General features: G+C 45.5%; 1 protein-coding gene across 1 annotated transcript in view; it reads left to right on the top strand.

Annotated features, from left to right (window-relative positions):
• CHTF18 (chromosome transmission fidelity factor 18) overlaps positions 1-17,453 on the top strand; it is a 330,765-nt gene that overhangs the window by 27,421 nt on the left and 285,891 nt on the right. The window contains exons 2-4 of the mRNA XM_069209815.1: positions 2,821-3,096; positions 5,463-5,604; positions 6,652-6,847. Of these exons, the coding sequence (XP_069065916.1) occupies positions 2,821-3,096; positions 5,463-5,604; positions 6,652-6,847 (614 nt within the window). The remainder of the gene's footprint in view (positions 1-2,820; positions 3,097-5,462; positions 5,605-6,651; positions 6,848-17,453) is intronic.

Below are 17,453 nucleotides of genomic sequence, written 5' to 3' on the forward strand. Positions count from 1 at the left end.
ACAAAATCAACAGTGAAATGTGCATCCTTCTCTGGGACGAGGCAGCTCGCGAATTGCATTACATAAGCTCCAGAGAGGGGTCTATGAAGGAGGATTACCGATCCCAGATATCCGGGCCTACTATTGGGCAGCCCAGTTGGTCGCAGTGAGCGAGTGGGTATATGCAAACAGTGAAGAACCAGCATACAGGGTAGATAGAGCAGCAATGGGGGAAAGCGGATACCCTGCAATATTTTATATTAAGAAAAAGCAGGCAGGGTTTCCCCGCATACCACAGCCCGAGCATGGAGAGGGGTGACAAAGACCGTAGGATAGATGACCACACTGACAAATGCAACCCCACTTTGGACTAGTGACCAATTGTGTGAAGTGGGAAGATTGGAAGGCTTCAAAAGATGGAGTCTCATAGGTATAGAGCGGTTGGGGGGGATGTGTGGAGGAATGGGAGATGTATTTCCTTTGAAGAGCGGAGCTTGAAGAGCTCCATCCTGAATTCTCCATGGCAGACTCGGAGAGCTATAAATACCTCCATGCACTCCGACGCCACATAAAAGAAGGGGAATCCCCCCAGATACATCCCCGTTAGAAGACAGATTGCTACTGGAGCCACTTTCAGGCAAGGCAGGATCATTGATTTATAAAAAGATACTGAATAACCCCTCAGACTCTTTGCATACACTTCGAGAGGCCTGGGAAGGATACATAGGTCCCGTTAGTGATGAAGGCTGGCAGGAAGCCCTGCAGAACCCCCACGAGGTAGGGCTCGGGCCCCGATTTCGCCTGATACAGGTAAGGCTTTTACATAGTTCACATTATTTCAAAACCTTACTACATCGGATGGGCCGCAGTAATTCTAATCTGGTAGGGGGTGTGGCCTGGTGGGGATCTTTTTTCACACATTATGGAGTTGCCCAATCATTCAGGGTTTCTGGTCCCAGGTAGCAGCAGAACTGACTGGAGTGACAGGCCTGGCGGTGCTGATGGAGGACAGCTAGCACATTCTAAATATTACAAGGGAGGAAAATTGGCCCAGACACCAAACAACATGGTTGAGGCTAGCAGCGGAAGTGGCCAAAAGGGACATAGCCAAAGCACGGGGAGCAAGTGAGCCCCCTTCAATTAGAGAATGGAAATACAACATGGATTGGTGTCTAGTTGAACAGGAGATCTATAAAGGTCGCAGCTGTGTCAAGAAATACGATAAAATTTGGTCCCCCTGGTGTAGTTATAGAGGTGTATGAACACGTGTCATGTATGGCGAGGTACCTCATGGGTGCATGGGCTGGGAACATTGGTTCTACTGATGTATGATCACAGAGAGACTGCATGATAACCAGAAAATGAACTAACTTACTGATGTCAGATTGCAATATTATACATTTCTTCCTCTGAAAAGCAAAGTGTAAACTATATTATGATGTTAATATACGATGTATACTGAGCATTGGAGTATTTAAATTAAGAGTTTTAGTAATAATAATAGTAAACTAAGAGGCAAGTCATGCATCATGTGTACCCTGTATATGGACTAGATTCTTATACAGGGAGCAAATGTTTAGCCTGTTTAATCAAACAAAAGAGGTCTTTGTACACCAGAAATGCTGAACTCACATACTTGAAGGTACACTCATATGTGAGAATGAAGAAAAAGGCGACTGTAAAATAAAGTATGTGCCTTGGATCACACAATGTGAGTCACGTTTATGGGTCATGTACTTTACAGTTAGGTGGGGTAGATTATTCAACTTAGTCAACCTGAAGACCTGGTAACAGTTGTAGGATTTTTCGAGGCCTGGGCCCCTTTTGTAGTGGGTCTCTGGTACAGCCGTGTGGGTACTGCTCCCATCAGTGCTACAGCATTTACTTTGAGCCTCTGTTACTGGTCCCAGAGCTGGTGGGAGTCCCATGTTGGAGGCGCTGGCTTCCAGAGTGGCCCTGCAATGTCCAGGTAGTTTCACAGAGTGTACAGTAGGAGGGGGAGCCCCAATCTCTGTGTCCTGGCCGTGGTGGGTGCGGTGTAGGGACACTACTCTATCCACAGGTGCCTCAGAATTTGTAGTTGTGTTGCTCTGGATCACAGGGGAGCAAATTCGGCAGGAGAAACACCCGCCTGCGGAAGGCGAAGTTCACACCTTCGTCATGCTTTCTATAGCTGATGCCGAGTATCCACTTTCCAGGCTTGTCGCTCCAGATAGCGTCCCCGGACCTGATGACTTCTCTCCGGAGTCCAGTCAGGTCCTTTGTTACGGCAGCAGTGCAGTGGCCCTCAATGCTTTGTTTCGGGGCTGTGGTACTGCCAAGCGTCTGCCATTTTGAGCCTGCACTGTGCCTTTGCATTATTGCTGCCAGGCTTCACGTTCCAGGCGGCTCCACACCAGCTCCAGAAGGGGTCTGCAGCGACCCTTAGTGTGCTGTTTGCCCCTCTAGTGGTGGGTTCAGTGACCCCCAGTGCAGCGGGCCACCAGGATTAAGCTAGATTTTGGATAGACGGGCAGGAGCTCGGATCACTGCAACGTTACTTAGCAGTCCTTAAATTAATTTAAACACCAACCTTCCTGTGCACATTCGAGTTCTAAACTCTTGTGACGACAAAGTAATGCACTGGTCATGTTCACTGTTTAAAATCTTTATTTAAAGACAGTGCCTCTGCCTGGAACAATAGACAGTTGCTGACTTCATTAGGGAAAAAGGAGAACTTTCATAGATGTTTATCATAAAATTGTCCCACCTTGAATTTAAATGCATGTGTTTCTTGTTCTTTAAGGTTTAAACATCTGCAGTGTTGTAGACTTGCAATGTTCTTGCTGTTTTTGTTAACAGATGACAGGCCCATTGCATCGGTACCCAAGACTTCCCAGTTTCGAGAGAAGCGCAGCTTTGAAGACTCAATCGCTTCTGGAGACGTTGTTCTCAGTTCTACAGTTCTTAATCACAAGGGCCAATCCAGGACCAATGGGAAAGCTGGAACAAAGCAGTCGGCGGAAGTCAACGGTGCCCTTGGTAAAAAGAGGGGGGCTGAGGACATGCTGCCGGACTCGGAGGAGGACATTAACCTAGACCTCTCGGAGAGTTTGATAGATCTTGAACCTTCCTTTAGTGAGTCTCATATCAGAAGAATGTCTTCTATGTTTTTTCAAAGAGAGTATTAAATAATTGTTATAATGCAACAGGCACTCTTTCCGCCTCATACAACTTCTCTCTCTGCTCCAAACTTATCTTTGGAAATAGACAATCTGCCTTTCATTCTCTCATCCTTCTTATCTCACCTATCCTGTCTTAATCTTGCAGTTACCTCATATGGCATACAAACAATACCTATCTGTATCTTGTCAGTGGAAGGTTTGGCCAAAGCTCGGTCTTTCTTCTGCCTCTGATAAAAAAAAAAAAATACAAAAAAAGAGCACCACGCTTTTTTGATGATAAAAGCTTTTTTTAAAGTTTTGCAAAGTACTTGTATACTCAGAGATAAAGTCTGTATTCACATTCAGACCTTATGCATTTTGAAGAGGGCAAACCTTTCATTTTGGTTTAATATTATTTTCCCATTATTCTAAATTACTTGTACATTTTGAAGGTGTCTCAAATAGCCAAAGGAAAGAAGTGATTGTCTTGATGTCTATGACAAGCATTAGAACACTGGAACGTTAAGAGCTCAGTTGAAGGCAACAGTATAGTGTTTCAATACCAATAGTAGCTTGTCAGGCCTTCTTCAACATTCCAGTGCTTCTCTTTCTGTTTTTCCCTTTTTAATATAGAACATTCTCCCCTCGGTGGGTGGAATGTTCTGAATGCTTTATAGCCCCTCTGCCTCTGGCAATACTGGTTGTCAAACACCATCTACCTTGTTATAGGCCAGAGCCACACAGGTTCAGGACCTTAAACAAATTGTATAGCCTTCGGCAGTGGCCTGTGAAGCTATAATCAATACATTTTGGAAATCAAGATATTTCCAAAGCTTTCAAAATAGTGAAGTAAAAAAACAGAGAAGATCGTTGGGCTGCTGCAACATGGCCTATTTGTCAAGATATTCTCTCTGGTGGCATGGGCGCCATCCCATTGACCTTGAGTTTAAAAATAAATAAATAACTGTACTTGCCTCTAGATTTTTTCTTGAAGATTATACCAGTAATGCAATGTATTCAAGCCCTGTCGTTCTTGAGTTACACAATTTCCCATTACAGTGACTAGTTATCAAAAGGCACGTCTCTGCTGTCACCAGCAGTTGGAATTGCTCTAGTCGTCAGTCTGATAAAGTTTAAGGCGCTTGCGTCTTTATTGTCTAGTTAAACAAAATCACCAATTTTATCTGAAACACTTAGCATCTATGATTACATTCCTTTTTCCATTCCTCACTGCTTTATGGGCTCTCCTGCTTTAGAGCTTGATTTGCATTTGTGCAAATTTATTTGCATTACTCATGTTTCTACAAAACCTTCATGTGGCTGTTATTTAAAGCTTCAGCACTGCCGCTTGCCTCAAGAGAGAGACTAATGGGCCGTCATTATTTCTCCCTACGTCGCTATTTCCTTAATTTAAAAACATCTAGAATTATTGTCTGTTCTACTGGTCGGGAATCTGTTTCCTGCTCACCTTTACTAAGCTGAGTGAGATAAGGTTTGCGACTATTTATGGCCCGAAATATGGTTAGAAAGGGGAACATGCTTTTACATTTCCATCATCATCCCTCAACCCATTACCTCAACACTTGGACCTCCAAAACACCATTATATCGTCTGCAATTATATTGTGCACAATTATGTCATACAATAAAGGGCTAACATTAAAATTGTTGCCATTCATTTATTTAAATTGAAATTAATACAATAAAGTAATTATAATTCGATGGGTTTATGGTCGAGGTTAGCATTGTAGCCAGAAGACTATATTGTAAAATAAACAAGCAACATATCAAGCAATAACCTATTTGTAAATACTTTAATTAAACTGAAAGGATATTTACCGTTGATGGAGTGTTTTTAGGGTGTGGATTAGAGATGACATTAGGATTAGGATAAAGGTTCAAATTTAATTTCTTGTAAATGTCATACAAGTAAATTCTAAGGAGTGGTGAGCTTTAGAGATAGAATTAGCTTTAGACTTGGGGACTTGGGTTTAGGACAGCATAATGCATAAATATATATTTTAATTTATTTAGTGCACATAATTAACAATGAACATCGATTTGGGTCAGCATTTGACTAAGCCTAAGAATTCCTAGTTTGTTTGAATTCAAATGAATTAAAATATAAGTAAATGTTTTCATAGGTAGAACTTAGTGTTGGGAAAATTAAAATTAGTTTGAAAAACATGAAATAATTTTTTTTTGTGTACATCGACCTGGCTTGTTTGGTTTGTACTGATTCTTCCTCCTGGATGAGGATGGAGCCTTTTCCAGGTTTAGTGTTATGGTAAGCCTACCTGTTGTAAAATTTAGTATACCTTACTGTAATTTTTTTTTGTAGCTCCAAAGCCCAAGCGGCCAAGATTGGAAGCAGTCAAGAAACTGGACTTTGGCGCAAAGGAGGACTTGTCATTCCCAGACCTTTCCAGTGATGACATAACCCCACCATCTTCTCCAGGAAATACTGCTACACCAAGCAGCAGGTAAATGTTGTCTTCAGTTTAACTTTGCAGGTGCTTCACGTTGTGCCCAGTAGGGAATTGTACTCAATAGCATGGCAAGTTTAGATAAGACTTAGAATGGCAATCATTTCAGTAAATAATGTATTGCAACGGAGTGTGTACCGCCTTCAGAGCTTTTCACGATACAGAGCTTTCCTCTCTGGGCACACACAGCTCTTAAGCAAACCTCCTCAAATATCATTTGTTTTTAAGAGATCAGAAAGGTGGCTGAGTACCAGTGGACCATGCACCAGGTTTCTGCCAGTTTGTTCCCTCACATGTAAGAGCTGCTCCTCTCTACTCCTTCAAACAGTTTTTAAACAGACTTTCAAAGTACCAGTAGTTAGTCAGCAGTAAGTAAGTTACTATATTATGAAATATTTTATCCTAGCAAGACCTTAATTCGCTTTCCACCTATGTATTAGTTCACCACTTTCTCAGCTCCTGGAGACTTTATAGAAAATTGCCACCACTTCTGATGAATCCATGTGACTTCCCAAGGCCTTGGGGTTTGCTAATGGAAATAATTCTGATTAATCACACATTTCTTTCTAAATATAGCCATAAGCCTTGATGTGCTTTCTTGATTCATAATGTATGCAACACTTCCTTTAAAAATGTAACTTTAATCCTGCCTTTGCCTTACACCGCGTGAGTAATCAGTGAATCCATCTAGTCTAAGAGATCAAATCTCCCTCTGTATGAGGTATTCATTGAGTGGTTGAGTAACGGAAGGCATATTGCACAAATGCATCAGTTGTCGCTTTACATGTGAAACACTTGTTACCCTAGAGTCTTAAACTTTCAATGATTTGTCCATGCTCCAACCCACCTCTATGAGAGGGTGACATTTTACTTAGACATGGTCTCAGGCTTGCTTGCATATGTATGAAATGTTTTCCTTGCCTTCTCAACACTACCAGTATAATAAACCCTCCAGACAAAGCTTTTGATGTCCCATGCCAGCAACTAGTGCTTCCATTAATGAAAAGCCTCTTACCCTCCCTTTCTCACACTGTTTGTCACTAGAAATACAAAGTTTTTGGCTGCTGAACCTTTGGAAATAAGCGACATGGCTCCTCTGCACATGACCCCCATGGCAAGAGAACGGAAACGAGTACAGAAGCGGCCACCTGTCTTTGAGGAGTATATACATGTCACCTCTGCTGATGGGAGGAGAGTCTACATGACTTTAAAAGAGGACACCCAGGGCTCCGAATCAGAGGTGAGTCTGGATGGGGGTGTCGGGTAGACACTGGTACAGAGGGTCTGTGCATGCACTGAGAGCATGGTAAGGAATCCTCTTGTAGGGTTAGGATATTGTATTGTGAATAAGAGGTACGATATGTCAACAAATGTCATATACTGAGATCCAAAACACAGGGGCTACATGTACAGGAGACTTAAATATTTAGAGGGATGTCACTTAAGAACCATGAGATGTGGATTATTGGCGAAGTTAAGGGTGACATTATTTAGTTATTTGGCACACTGTAATAATGAACCGGACAGGGAAAGACTGTGGAGATTTTTGACACTGAGAGTTTTTTTTTTTTTAAACAGTCTTTATTGGTTTCTGGTAACATCAGCAAGAAAACTTGACAAGTCAGTCATAAACAACTGCCAACCATTTGTCAGTAGGTACAGATCCACAGTACAGTGTGAAAATATACAATACAGAATGTGCCATGGCCAGTCCCATGGGCCCACAAGTATTTACTACAAAATATGATGAGTATGTGAGAGTGTTTGGTTCACTCAGAGGTGGACCTACAGGAGTTACCTGTCTCGCCACCTGCAGCCAGGTCTGAGACTGAAGGGTCCAAAAAGCCAGACAGTAGCTTGCCCAAAGTATTACGACCCTCTCCTAGTTTGTCTTGGGTTCTACTGTTTTTTTAGTCTCACTTCCTTCGCCCATTCAGATACATTGTATTCCCAGTGATGCAGTTCTGGGTCCACCGCGCCCATCCAAGTGATTGCAATGCGGCGTTTGGAAAGAAGAAAAAGTAAATGCAGGAACTAAAAAAGCCATTTTCTGCCCCTTTTTGTGGCATGTGTTCCCCAGTAGACATGTGATTAGGTCTTGCGGGCAGGGGAGCGGGACTACTGCTGCCACTATCTCCACCACCCTTTCCCAAAAGGCACACGCTAAGGGGCAGCGCCATGCCAGGTGCAAGAAGGAAGTTGTTGAGTGGGCACAACGAGGGCACTGCAGGGGTCTAGAAGGGTCTATCCTTTGCAGCATGTATGGTGTCACATATGTTTGATTCAAATAGTGGAAATATGTGAGTTTAAATCTGGTATTCCTAGAAATTTGGGTGGGGAATCTTCCTCCTATCGCATATATAGCATAGGCTTGTAGAGATGCCTGACAGGTAGGCCCGAAAGGTGTGGGAAGTGGATGGGGGCATTGGAAAGGAGGTCCATATGTCCATGGTAATAGCAGAGAGGTTAGCATATTGAAAGAAATATCCCAGCTCAGAGTAAAACTTCTTGAGCTGCCTCAATTATTATAAATTCATCATTAGGGAAGAGAACCTCTAGAGCAGTGGGGAAAAAAATCATCAGGGACCTTCTCCAAATTTTTCACAATTATGCTATTAAACTGTCTACATTTATTTAAACATTGCAGTTAAGTTCTGTTACGGTTTTAAAAATGCAATCAAACGTGATGCTAAACATACTATTCTGGTTGGGCAGGCCTTATTAACGTGTACAAATATTCACAGCATGATTACTGAGGGTGGGGGTTTTGAAGAGTTTCTGGAGTCCCTTCCCTTCAGACCATACTCCCAGCTTGGATATAAATGACAAAACATGTTAGTGATGGCCCATTACTGAGCGGTTTACTGCTACTTATTGTTTTTCAGCGTAAAACAAAGCCCTGTTATCAGTATAATGCTTCTTTTGGACAGAGCCTGGCGCCCCTGATGGGATCGTTTGAGGCCCCACTGTAGTGGCCCGTCCCCCAGTTTGAAGACCCCTGTTCTAGAGGGTCACAGCCCCCTCCTGCCATGGGGTCATATCAACTAAGCTCGTAAGTGTCCGAAACGCTCGTAGATCCCAGAAAGTAAAGTCCCTGACAAAGGGGGCCCTTCCCAATACCAATTTATCTGTGCGTTCCCCCAGCTGTGCAGTGTCTCACTAGATATGTCACTGATCCCTATCACCTACCCCCACCGCCCTCCCCCCCCCACACATCAGGATCTGTGGCAATGAGATAGCAGTAGAATTGTCCCGGAGTGATTTCTTCTCCCAATTTTCCCGCTCCACAAGTCTGTGTGCTGCAGGTTGTAGTTGTGAGGCCAGGTAATATTGTTCTGAATTAGGGGCCCTCAACGCCCCTCCCGTTAGGAGGGCAAAACATATGATATGTCTGGCAACACTGGAGCAGAGCTCTGCCCATATCAGAGAGGAGCGCAGGGTGTTCAGTTGCCGAAATATGGCCGAGGCATATGGTCAAAGGAATGTTGGGTGCAGTAAAGGGAGCATAGGAGGACCATTTTGAAAGTGGCTGCACGTCCCATAACCCCTTCTGTGCCCAGGACGTAATGATTATGTCCTGAGGCACAGTGCTCGTGTACCCAGGACGTAACCATTACGTCCTGTGCACAGAGCCCAGAGGGAGCGCTAGCGCTCCCTCTGTGGGGTTCCCCCTCACCCCCCAAGGCAGGGATGGAAGGGGAAGACCTTGCACCCCGCCCCCCCCCCCAGGAGGTCAGCGCGCGATCGCGCGCTGATTGTCACAGAGGCCTCCTAGAGAAATGCTTTACATTTCTCTTCCGATCACGTGGAGGAGGCCCGGAGAGGCTTCAAAGGTAAGGAAATGTATTTCCTTCCCTTTGAAGTCTCTCTCTGCGTTTCAAAAGCCGGATTGTAAAGCAATCCGGCTTTTGAAACGCCCACTAGACCCCAGGGATTTATTTTTTAAATGAAATTGGCATGAGGGGAGCGACCCCTTGGGCAAGGGTCGCTCCCAGGGGTGTGCATTTTTTTTAAGGCCTTTTGGGGCAGATCAGCCTATTATTAGGCTGATCTGCCCCCAGGGGGGGCAGAAACCTCTAGGCACCAGGGATATATATATATTTTTTTTGTTTTTGTTTTGTTTTTGATTTTAGAGGTGGGGAGCGACCCCTAAGGCAAGGGTCGCACCCATAGGGGGCAAATTATATTTAGTCCATTTCTGCCCCCCTTGGGGGCAGATTGGCCTATTTTGATGAGGCCAAGCTGCCCCCAAGGGGGACAGAAACCACTAGACACCAGGGAGTTTTTTTTTTTTTTTCCGTGAATTTCACGCAAGGGGAGCGTCCCCTTAGGCTAGGGTTGTTCCCCTGGGGGGCAAATTTATTTTAGGCCATTTCTGCCCCCTTGGGGGCAGATCGAGCGATTTTTAGGTTTCTAGTTTAATTAGGCCGATCTGCCCCCAAGGGGGGCAGAAACCACTAGGCACCGGGGATTTTTGTTGTTGTTGTTGTTTTACAGATGGGGAGCGTCCCCTTAGGCAAGGGTCACTCCCCTGGAGTGGCAAATTGTATTTAGGCCATTTCTGCCCGCTTTGGGGGCAGATCGAGCGATTTTTAGGTCAATCTGCCCTCAAGGGGGGCAGAAACCACTAGGCACAGGGATCTTTTTTTTTTTTTTTTTTTTTGCGCCAATGTCATGCAAGGGGAGTGACCCCGTAGGCAAGGGTCGCTCCCTGGGGGTGTGGGGGAAGCAGGGGCGTAAATTTATTTTAGGCCATTTCTGCCCCCACTGGGGCCGGCTGAGCTAGAGGCCAAAATCCACAGGTAGGCACTTTGCAAAAAACACCTCTGTTTTCTGTGAAAAAATGTGATGTGTCCAAGTTGTGTTTTGGGCCATTTCCTTTCGTGGGCGCTAGGCCTACCCACACAAGTGAGGTACCATGTTTATTATCAGGATACTTGGGGGAACGCTGGGTGGAAGGAAATTTGTGGCTCCTCTCAGATTCCAGAACTTTCTGTCACCGAAATGAGAAGAAAAAGTGTTTTTTGGGTCAAATTTTGAGGTTTGCAAAGGATTCTGGGTAACAGAACCTGGTCAGAGCCCCACAAGTCACCCCATCTTGGATTCCCCTAGGTGTCTAGTTTTCAAAAATGCGCTGGATTGCTAGGTTTCCCCAGGTGCCGGGTGAGCTAGAGGCCAGAATCCACAGGTAGGCACTATTTTCTGTGAAAAAATGTGATGTGTCCACGTTGTGTTTAGGGCCATTTCCTTTCGTGGGTGCTAGGCCTACCCACACAGGTGAGGTACCATTTTTATCGGGAGACTTGGGGGAACGCTGGGTGGAAGGAAATTTGTAGCTCCTCTCAGATTCCAGAACTTTCTTTCACCGAAATGAGAGGAAAAGGTTTATTTATTTATTTTTGGTCAAATTTTGAGGTTTGCGTCTCAACACCTTATCTTGTGGCCATTTTGTAAATACAAAGGTTTTCTTGATACATTTTTTTCACTTTTTATATTTCAGCAAATTAATTGCTATATACCTGGTATAGAATAAAAACCCATTGCAAGGTGCAGCTCATTTATTGGCTCTGGGGACCTAGATTTCTTGATGAACCTACAAGCCCTATATATCCCCGCAACCAGAAGAGTCCAGCTGACGTAACGGTATATTGCTTTAAAAAATCTGACATCGCAGGAAAAAGTTACAGAGTAAAACGTGGAGAAAAATTGCTTTTTTTTTCACTTCAATTTCAATATTGTTTTATTTCAGCTGTTATTTTCTGTAGCAAACACTTATAGGATGTACACAAATGTCTCCTTGCTGAATTCAGAATTGTGTCTACTTTCCAGAAATGTTTAGCTTTCTGGGATCCAGCATTGGTTTCTCACCCATTTTGGTCACTAACTGGAAGGAGGCTGAAAGCACAAAAAATAGTAAAAATGGGGTATGTCCCAGTAAAATGTCAAAATTGTATTGAAAAATTGGGTTTTCCAATTTAAGTCTGCCTGTTCCTGAAAGCTGGAAAGATGGTGATCTTGCCACCGCAAACCCTTTGTTGGTGCCATTTTCAGAGAAAAAACCACGAGCTGCCTTCTGCAGCCCTTTTTTCCCCATTTGTTTGAAAAAAACAAAATTTTCACTGTATTTTGGCTAATTTCTTGGTCTCCTTCAGGGGAACCCACAAAGTCTGGGTACCTCTAGAATCCCTAGGATGTTGGAAAAAAAGGATGCAAATTTGGCGTGGGTAGCTTATGTGAACAAAAAGTTATGAGGGCCTAAGCGCGAACTGACCCAAATAGCCAAAAAAAGGCTCGGCACAGGAGGGGGAAAAGGCCTGGTAGCGGCAAAGGGGATAAGGGAGAGCGGAAGGGTGTTCCGAAAGTGTATGGATGAGCACGAGCCTTCTATGATTCTAGCGCGGTGGTATTGAAAGTTTTTTTTTTTTTTTTTAAGGGGGGCGGGGTGTCACCGTGACACCCAAGTAGCGAAACCGGTCAGTCTCCCGACGCAGGGGGAGGGCCTGCAAGGTCACCGGGTCCAGACACCGCAGTATACTCGACCAGAAGAGCAAGAACTTTGTATAATGAATCCAAAGGCTGTGCTGGAACCTATTGCCAATGACTGTGTTGTGGATGTGTCTTATACAGCGTGCTCTCGTGGAAACATTGCACCGGGAGTCGTCACAGCGCCAATCCCTGGTCATTTCCTTCGTTGTGATGGGTGACCCGCCGGCTTTACGGCCGCAGGGGACCACAAGTCCCGTAATCCCTCCCTGCACCCCCAGCTGACAGTAATTAGCGCTACATAAAGCGTTGCCACTGTACCGCAGCATGGGATGCGCCTGGGCCAAGGTTAGGCCCGTCAGCGGCAGAGCAGGGTCTCCTCTCATTGGCCCACTTACCCGGACACCGTTTGGCTGCCAAGAGCCCAACAACAGTCATAGCTTCAACTGGAGCTTTCTGCCGGTGACCACTCCACCATATTATTGGCCTGTGTCGAAAGCCCAAGTTTGAGACTGCGGCGACTCCTGAAGTGCACGAGCCGGCTATCTCTGCCAAAGGGGTACATTTCTAAAACTTTTAAGTGCAAGCTAGATAAAAGCCCACCAAAATCCTTTTCTTGTTTGATTTCGGGGGAGGAGTTGCACTTTCCGTATAGTTGGCAGCATTTGAGTCTTCGCACCTGAAGCAGTCTTTGTGGCTTAACACGTTAGCGGGAGGCACCAGGCATCAACAGGTGGCGAACTTGGTACTCTGAGCTGGCAGGAGTGAGTGCGATACTCCTAAACGAGCTCACCCTGAGTCTAAGGACTGAGTGATGGTGAATTGTGTGGACTCTTAGCGATGACGTTTTGGCCATAACTCTATCGGATACTGAAAGCTGCTGTTGGATTCATTTTGCAACCTGCTTTTGTGACACAAGGAGACAATTTGCCTAAAGTGTGTTGTTCTTTCAGTACTTCTGTGGGCAACTTTCTTTTTTTATAAATTGTGTGCTGATGAGCAAAACTGGTGAGTTCCTTCAGCCCACAGCCCTTAGGCCTGACACGTCCTATACTGCTTTTTAAGCTATATCGCATTATCTGAACTGCTCCTGCCCTCTTTATCAAGTACCCCTGTTTAGTTCCAGCACAGCTTTTTGCAACAGATACTTACACTGAACGACTGAAACCTTGTACCGTGCGTAACGCAGGGTCTTCATCTAAAGTGTATTGAGGTCTATTTAAACTTGTGACAGGAAAAGAAAGGCGGGTGCTGTCACTCACAGTTCACCACAGAGTGCCGAAAAGTCCCCACTATGGCGGGTTCTTGTCCTGGGCACTCTCTGTTGTGTTGAAAGAGGTAGAATTAGCCGAGAGAAGGCTCACCTCATCAAGAGAGGACCTTCCACCGATGCCTCGTGCCCTTAGTTCATCGAAGACCCCATTGTCATCGTAGCTACGCGACCCTCGCCTATGGTGAACACAGGCAGGGCCGCTCATGACGAGGTTCCGCCTCCCAACTCCGCCCCCAATCACTGATGGTTGTTAGCCAGGAGGGAGGCTCCAGGGTGGTGAACAATTATTCAAGCCTCAATGTAAGCGGAGCAATGTATGGCTGCCCCAAAAAGAAAGGGCAATGTAGTGAAAGTGGGGCGCAGACGGCCCTCATCAGACTATTCAGTGCACACTTCCATTCAGAGAACAAACAATGTTAACTCTCAGCTGATTATTTCAAAATTAGATCAAATTGAAAAACGCATCATGCAATTAATGGTGCAGGTAAATAGTTTTGCCACACTACAGATGGACAAAAACCGCACAGCTGGCGCACGGGGCTTAATAACACCATCACTAATTTTAACACTAACTCGAATCCACTCCGGACTCGGAGTACACCAGCATATCCTTCCAAGATAGCATTGCCCATAGAGCCATAAGGAAGTTCACTTCCGCTCCGCATGCATCTACAACACCGTCAGTGCAGGTGGCTGTCTCTTGCCCCAAATACCACCATACCGGGTCACAGCCACCTGGGCAAGTAAGGTAATTAACCTCCCTCCCGAGTCCACCCCATATGTGATAGTCCTAGGGAATGTACCCCTCATAATAATCTGATAGCTGGAACATTTAGGAAACTTAAGAATAAGTTGGTTCAGTGGTTTCAGTCAAATGCCAGTTTTGGCACGGAAGTCTATAATTCAATAAGTATATTAAGGCGGGTCGACTGGCTGGGCCCAGACATTAGGAGGTGGTCGGGGGACAGCGTAATAGTGAATTTTAACAGCTCAATTAATGAAGGGGGTCTCCTGTCCACCCTGGGCCCACACAACCCAGATAAATTAACTGGTATCCAGGCATATCCATCAGGGTATTTCTACAGACCAGACATTGAGTTGTTTTTTCAACTGTCTGCGCTCTGCCCAGAATTAAGTATTGTAGTTGTGCTTTGGGTGTACCATGGATAATCTTGTATTTGCACGGTTGCTCGTCAGCCGAATAAAGTTTTTATTGATTGATTGGTAACCTGAAGGCCTACTATCCTTCCGAACCTGTCTAAGAAGTCCAGAAATCGGTGTAGCAGGGGTCTCGCAGAGGACAACTAAGAGTGGTGTCCGCACATAGAGACACAAAGTGGTTAGTGTCTCACACCAAAATTCCCCAGGGTACCATCTCCTGCTCAACCGAGGCCACCATCGGCTCCACAGCAAGTGCAAAGAGAAGAGGGGACGGGGTCAAGCCTGTCGTGTTCCCCTGCCGATAGCACAGCTCTCAGAACATAATTTACCCACTCGCCCTCTGATTTCGGGCCTTGTATACAGCAGTTGTACCCATGAGCGAAACCGAGGTGCAGTCCCCATGGCATTCAGTACTTGCATAAGGGATGGCCATTCCACTGTTTCAAAGGCCTGTGTAAAATCTATGAACGCAGTGGCTGGTTCATCCTCCTTTCCGCCCACCTCTTGCGTGAAATGGGCTAGCCGCCTAAGATTTATGGTGGTATTATGACCAAGAATGAAGCCACATTGATTTATAATTGGGTAATAATGGGACACTGCTGGAGAGCAAGGGCTTTACAAAGGATTTTAGTGTTCATATTAATCATGGACAAAGTTTGCAGGAAGAGGGATCCGAGTTGTCAGACCCTAGTTTGAGCATCATGGAGATATAGCACTCCCGCATGGATTCCGGCAGGACTCCAATGCTTTTGGCTTCCTGGTACACCTCTAATAGGAGTTGGGTGAGGGAAGGGGAGAAAGCTGACAGATTTCTGCGGTAAGGCTATTGCCTCCCAGCGTCTTGCAACCATGGAGTGCCTGAAGCTTCCCCTCCCCACCCAGATCAGCCTCTAAATCTGTGACCGCCTCAGCATCTAAGCGAGAGAGGGGCATGAGATTTAGGAAGACAGTAATGATATCTGGGCCCAGCAGGTTAGGGCTTTGTTAAATACTTTCTAAGTGAGCCCTGAAGGCATCAACAATATCCTGCAGGGTATACGCATCCCTGCCTGTAGAGTTCCTAAGATAGACCACTGGGCGCACTAGGAATCTGCCTCACTAAGAGCCAGGCCAGAAGGCGTCCCGAAGCGTCACCTTCTCTATAAAGAAACTGGTAATAGTATTTGAGGGTATATTTCTCAAGCCTATCCCTTATTTCCTTGACATGTCGCGGAGCTGGCAAAGGCCAGGATTCAGAGGCGCTGTCCTGTGACAGCTGCTGCACATGTGCTAATTCAGTTTCCTCCTGCAGGAGCTACGACTGGAGCATGGACCTCACCCCCACAAGAGCACCCCATGCAGTGCCCCAGATTACTGCCTTCATCGCCTCCCATTCTGTTGCCCGTTGTGGGGTTGATAACCAATTGATCTCAAAATAGTCCAGTAGTGCCTCTGCAACGATCTCCCACCCCTTTATATCCTGAAGAATCTCAGGAGCACGTCTCCATCCCAAAAGTGAGCGGGTCCATTCCCCCAAGCAAGCTTGCAGAGTACCGGAGCATGATCAGAAAGATACCTAGATAGGTGGACAACAGGGCTCACGCTCCGAGAGTCTGAGACCAGTGTACGATCCAGTCGACTATGTGTATTGTGAGTAGAGGAATCACAAGTAAACTCCCACATGTCAGGCTGGGTGGCCCTCCACATATTGGAGAGTCCCAGACTAGCCACTGAGTGTCATCCTGGGTTTAGTAATCGAGGTGGGTGTCTGTCCAGACCTCCATCCAGGACACAGTTAAAATCCCCCACTGAAACAACCAATTCTTCCAGTGCCAGTGTAAGAACCTCCTGGATTTTGGGGAAAAAAATTGTCTCATCCGTGTTAGGTGCAAAGGTGTTCATGATGACTATATTAACCCCATCTAATCTCCCCTGACGGAATAACAAGTGCACTTCCACGCTGGTGTCCATTAATTCAAGTCAAGGGAAACCCCAAGTGCTATTGTAGAGTAATTAGCAAAGTACAGTTGCCCCTTCCATCGCTATCCCAGTTTGGCAGCCCCGAGTCAGAGAGATGGGATTCCAGTAGGCATGCAATATGGACCCCATTTCACTGCAGGAAGGACATTACTGTATCATTTAGTGTAAGTGCTCAGACTTCTCACATTCCAGGATATCAATTTGTAGGCGTCCGGACTAACCAAGTATTGATATTATCCCAAGAAGCAACACAAAAAACCTATAAACTCTCTCCCTCACCCTGGACATGTGTAACAGAATGGTATATGCATACTAGTCTAATCAAAACAAAGTGCCAGGACGTGCAGTACTACACCCCAATTCCCCAAGATACACTGAAATAGATAAAGATAAAGGAAGGGAGGAAAAAAGACCTACCTCCCAGAGGACCCCCACAGATACAAGAAAAGCAAAAGCACGGTTACATAATCCCACCTGCTCCATTCAATAAATCAAAAGCCCCCATCTACTGAAGGGATATTGGGCAAACATGCAATCAGTTTTGTCACTGAAATATTCATCCCGGAGGTGGGAGAAAGCCACGTACGCAGGACGAACAAGCTCATAAAACATTGAGAACAAGGAGAGCTCCCATTCAGGATGTCACGGTATCCAGTACCATGTCAATAGTCTGTGAGGGAGATCCCAGATCCCTTTCAGGGGGGGGGGGGGGGGTGTCAACATTTCAGGTACTAAGGCGTGTTTTTATGTTGTGGGGTCTATAGTGCTGTCCTTTCAGACCACAATGCGGCTGATCCCCCTTGTGTCTCGATGGTGGCCCTCTCCACCCCAATGGCGGTCATCTGAGCCCCTCTTAATGTGATCATGGAAGGTGTCCACTGTACTCAGTGGACATGAGGGAATAAGTCTAGCCAGGTCCATACCTTCTTTGGATATTCAAAGAAATGTAATTTCCCGTTGGCCAGAACGC

The sequence above is a fragment of the Pleurodeles waltl genome, chromosome 10 (assembly GCF_031143425.1).
Source record: "Pleurodeles waltl isolate 20211129_DDA chromosome 10, aPleWal1.hap1.20221129, whole genome shotgun sequence".
NCBI lineage: Eukaryota > Metazoa > Chordata > Amphibia > Caudata > Salamandridae > Pleurodeles > Pleurodeles waltl.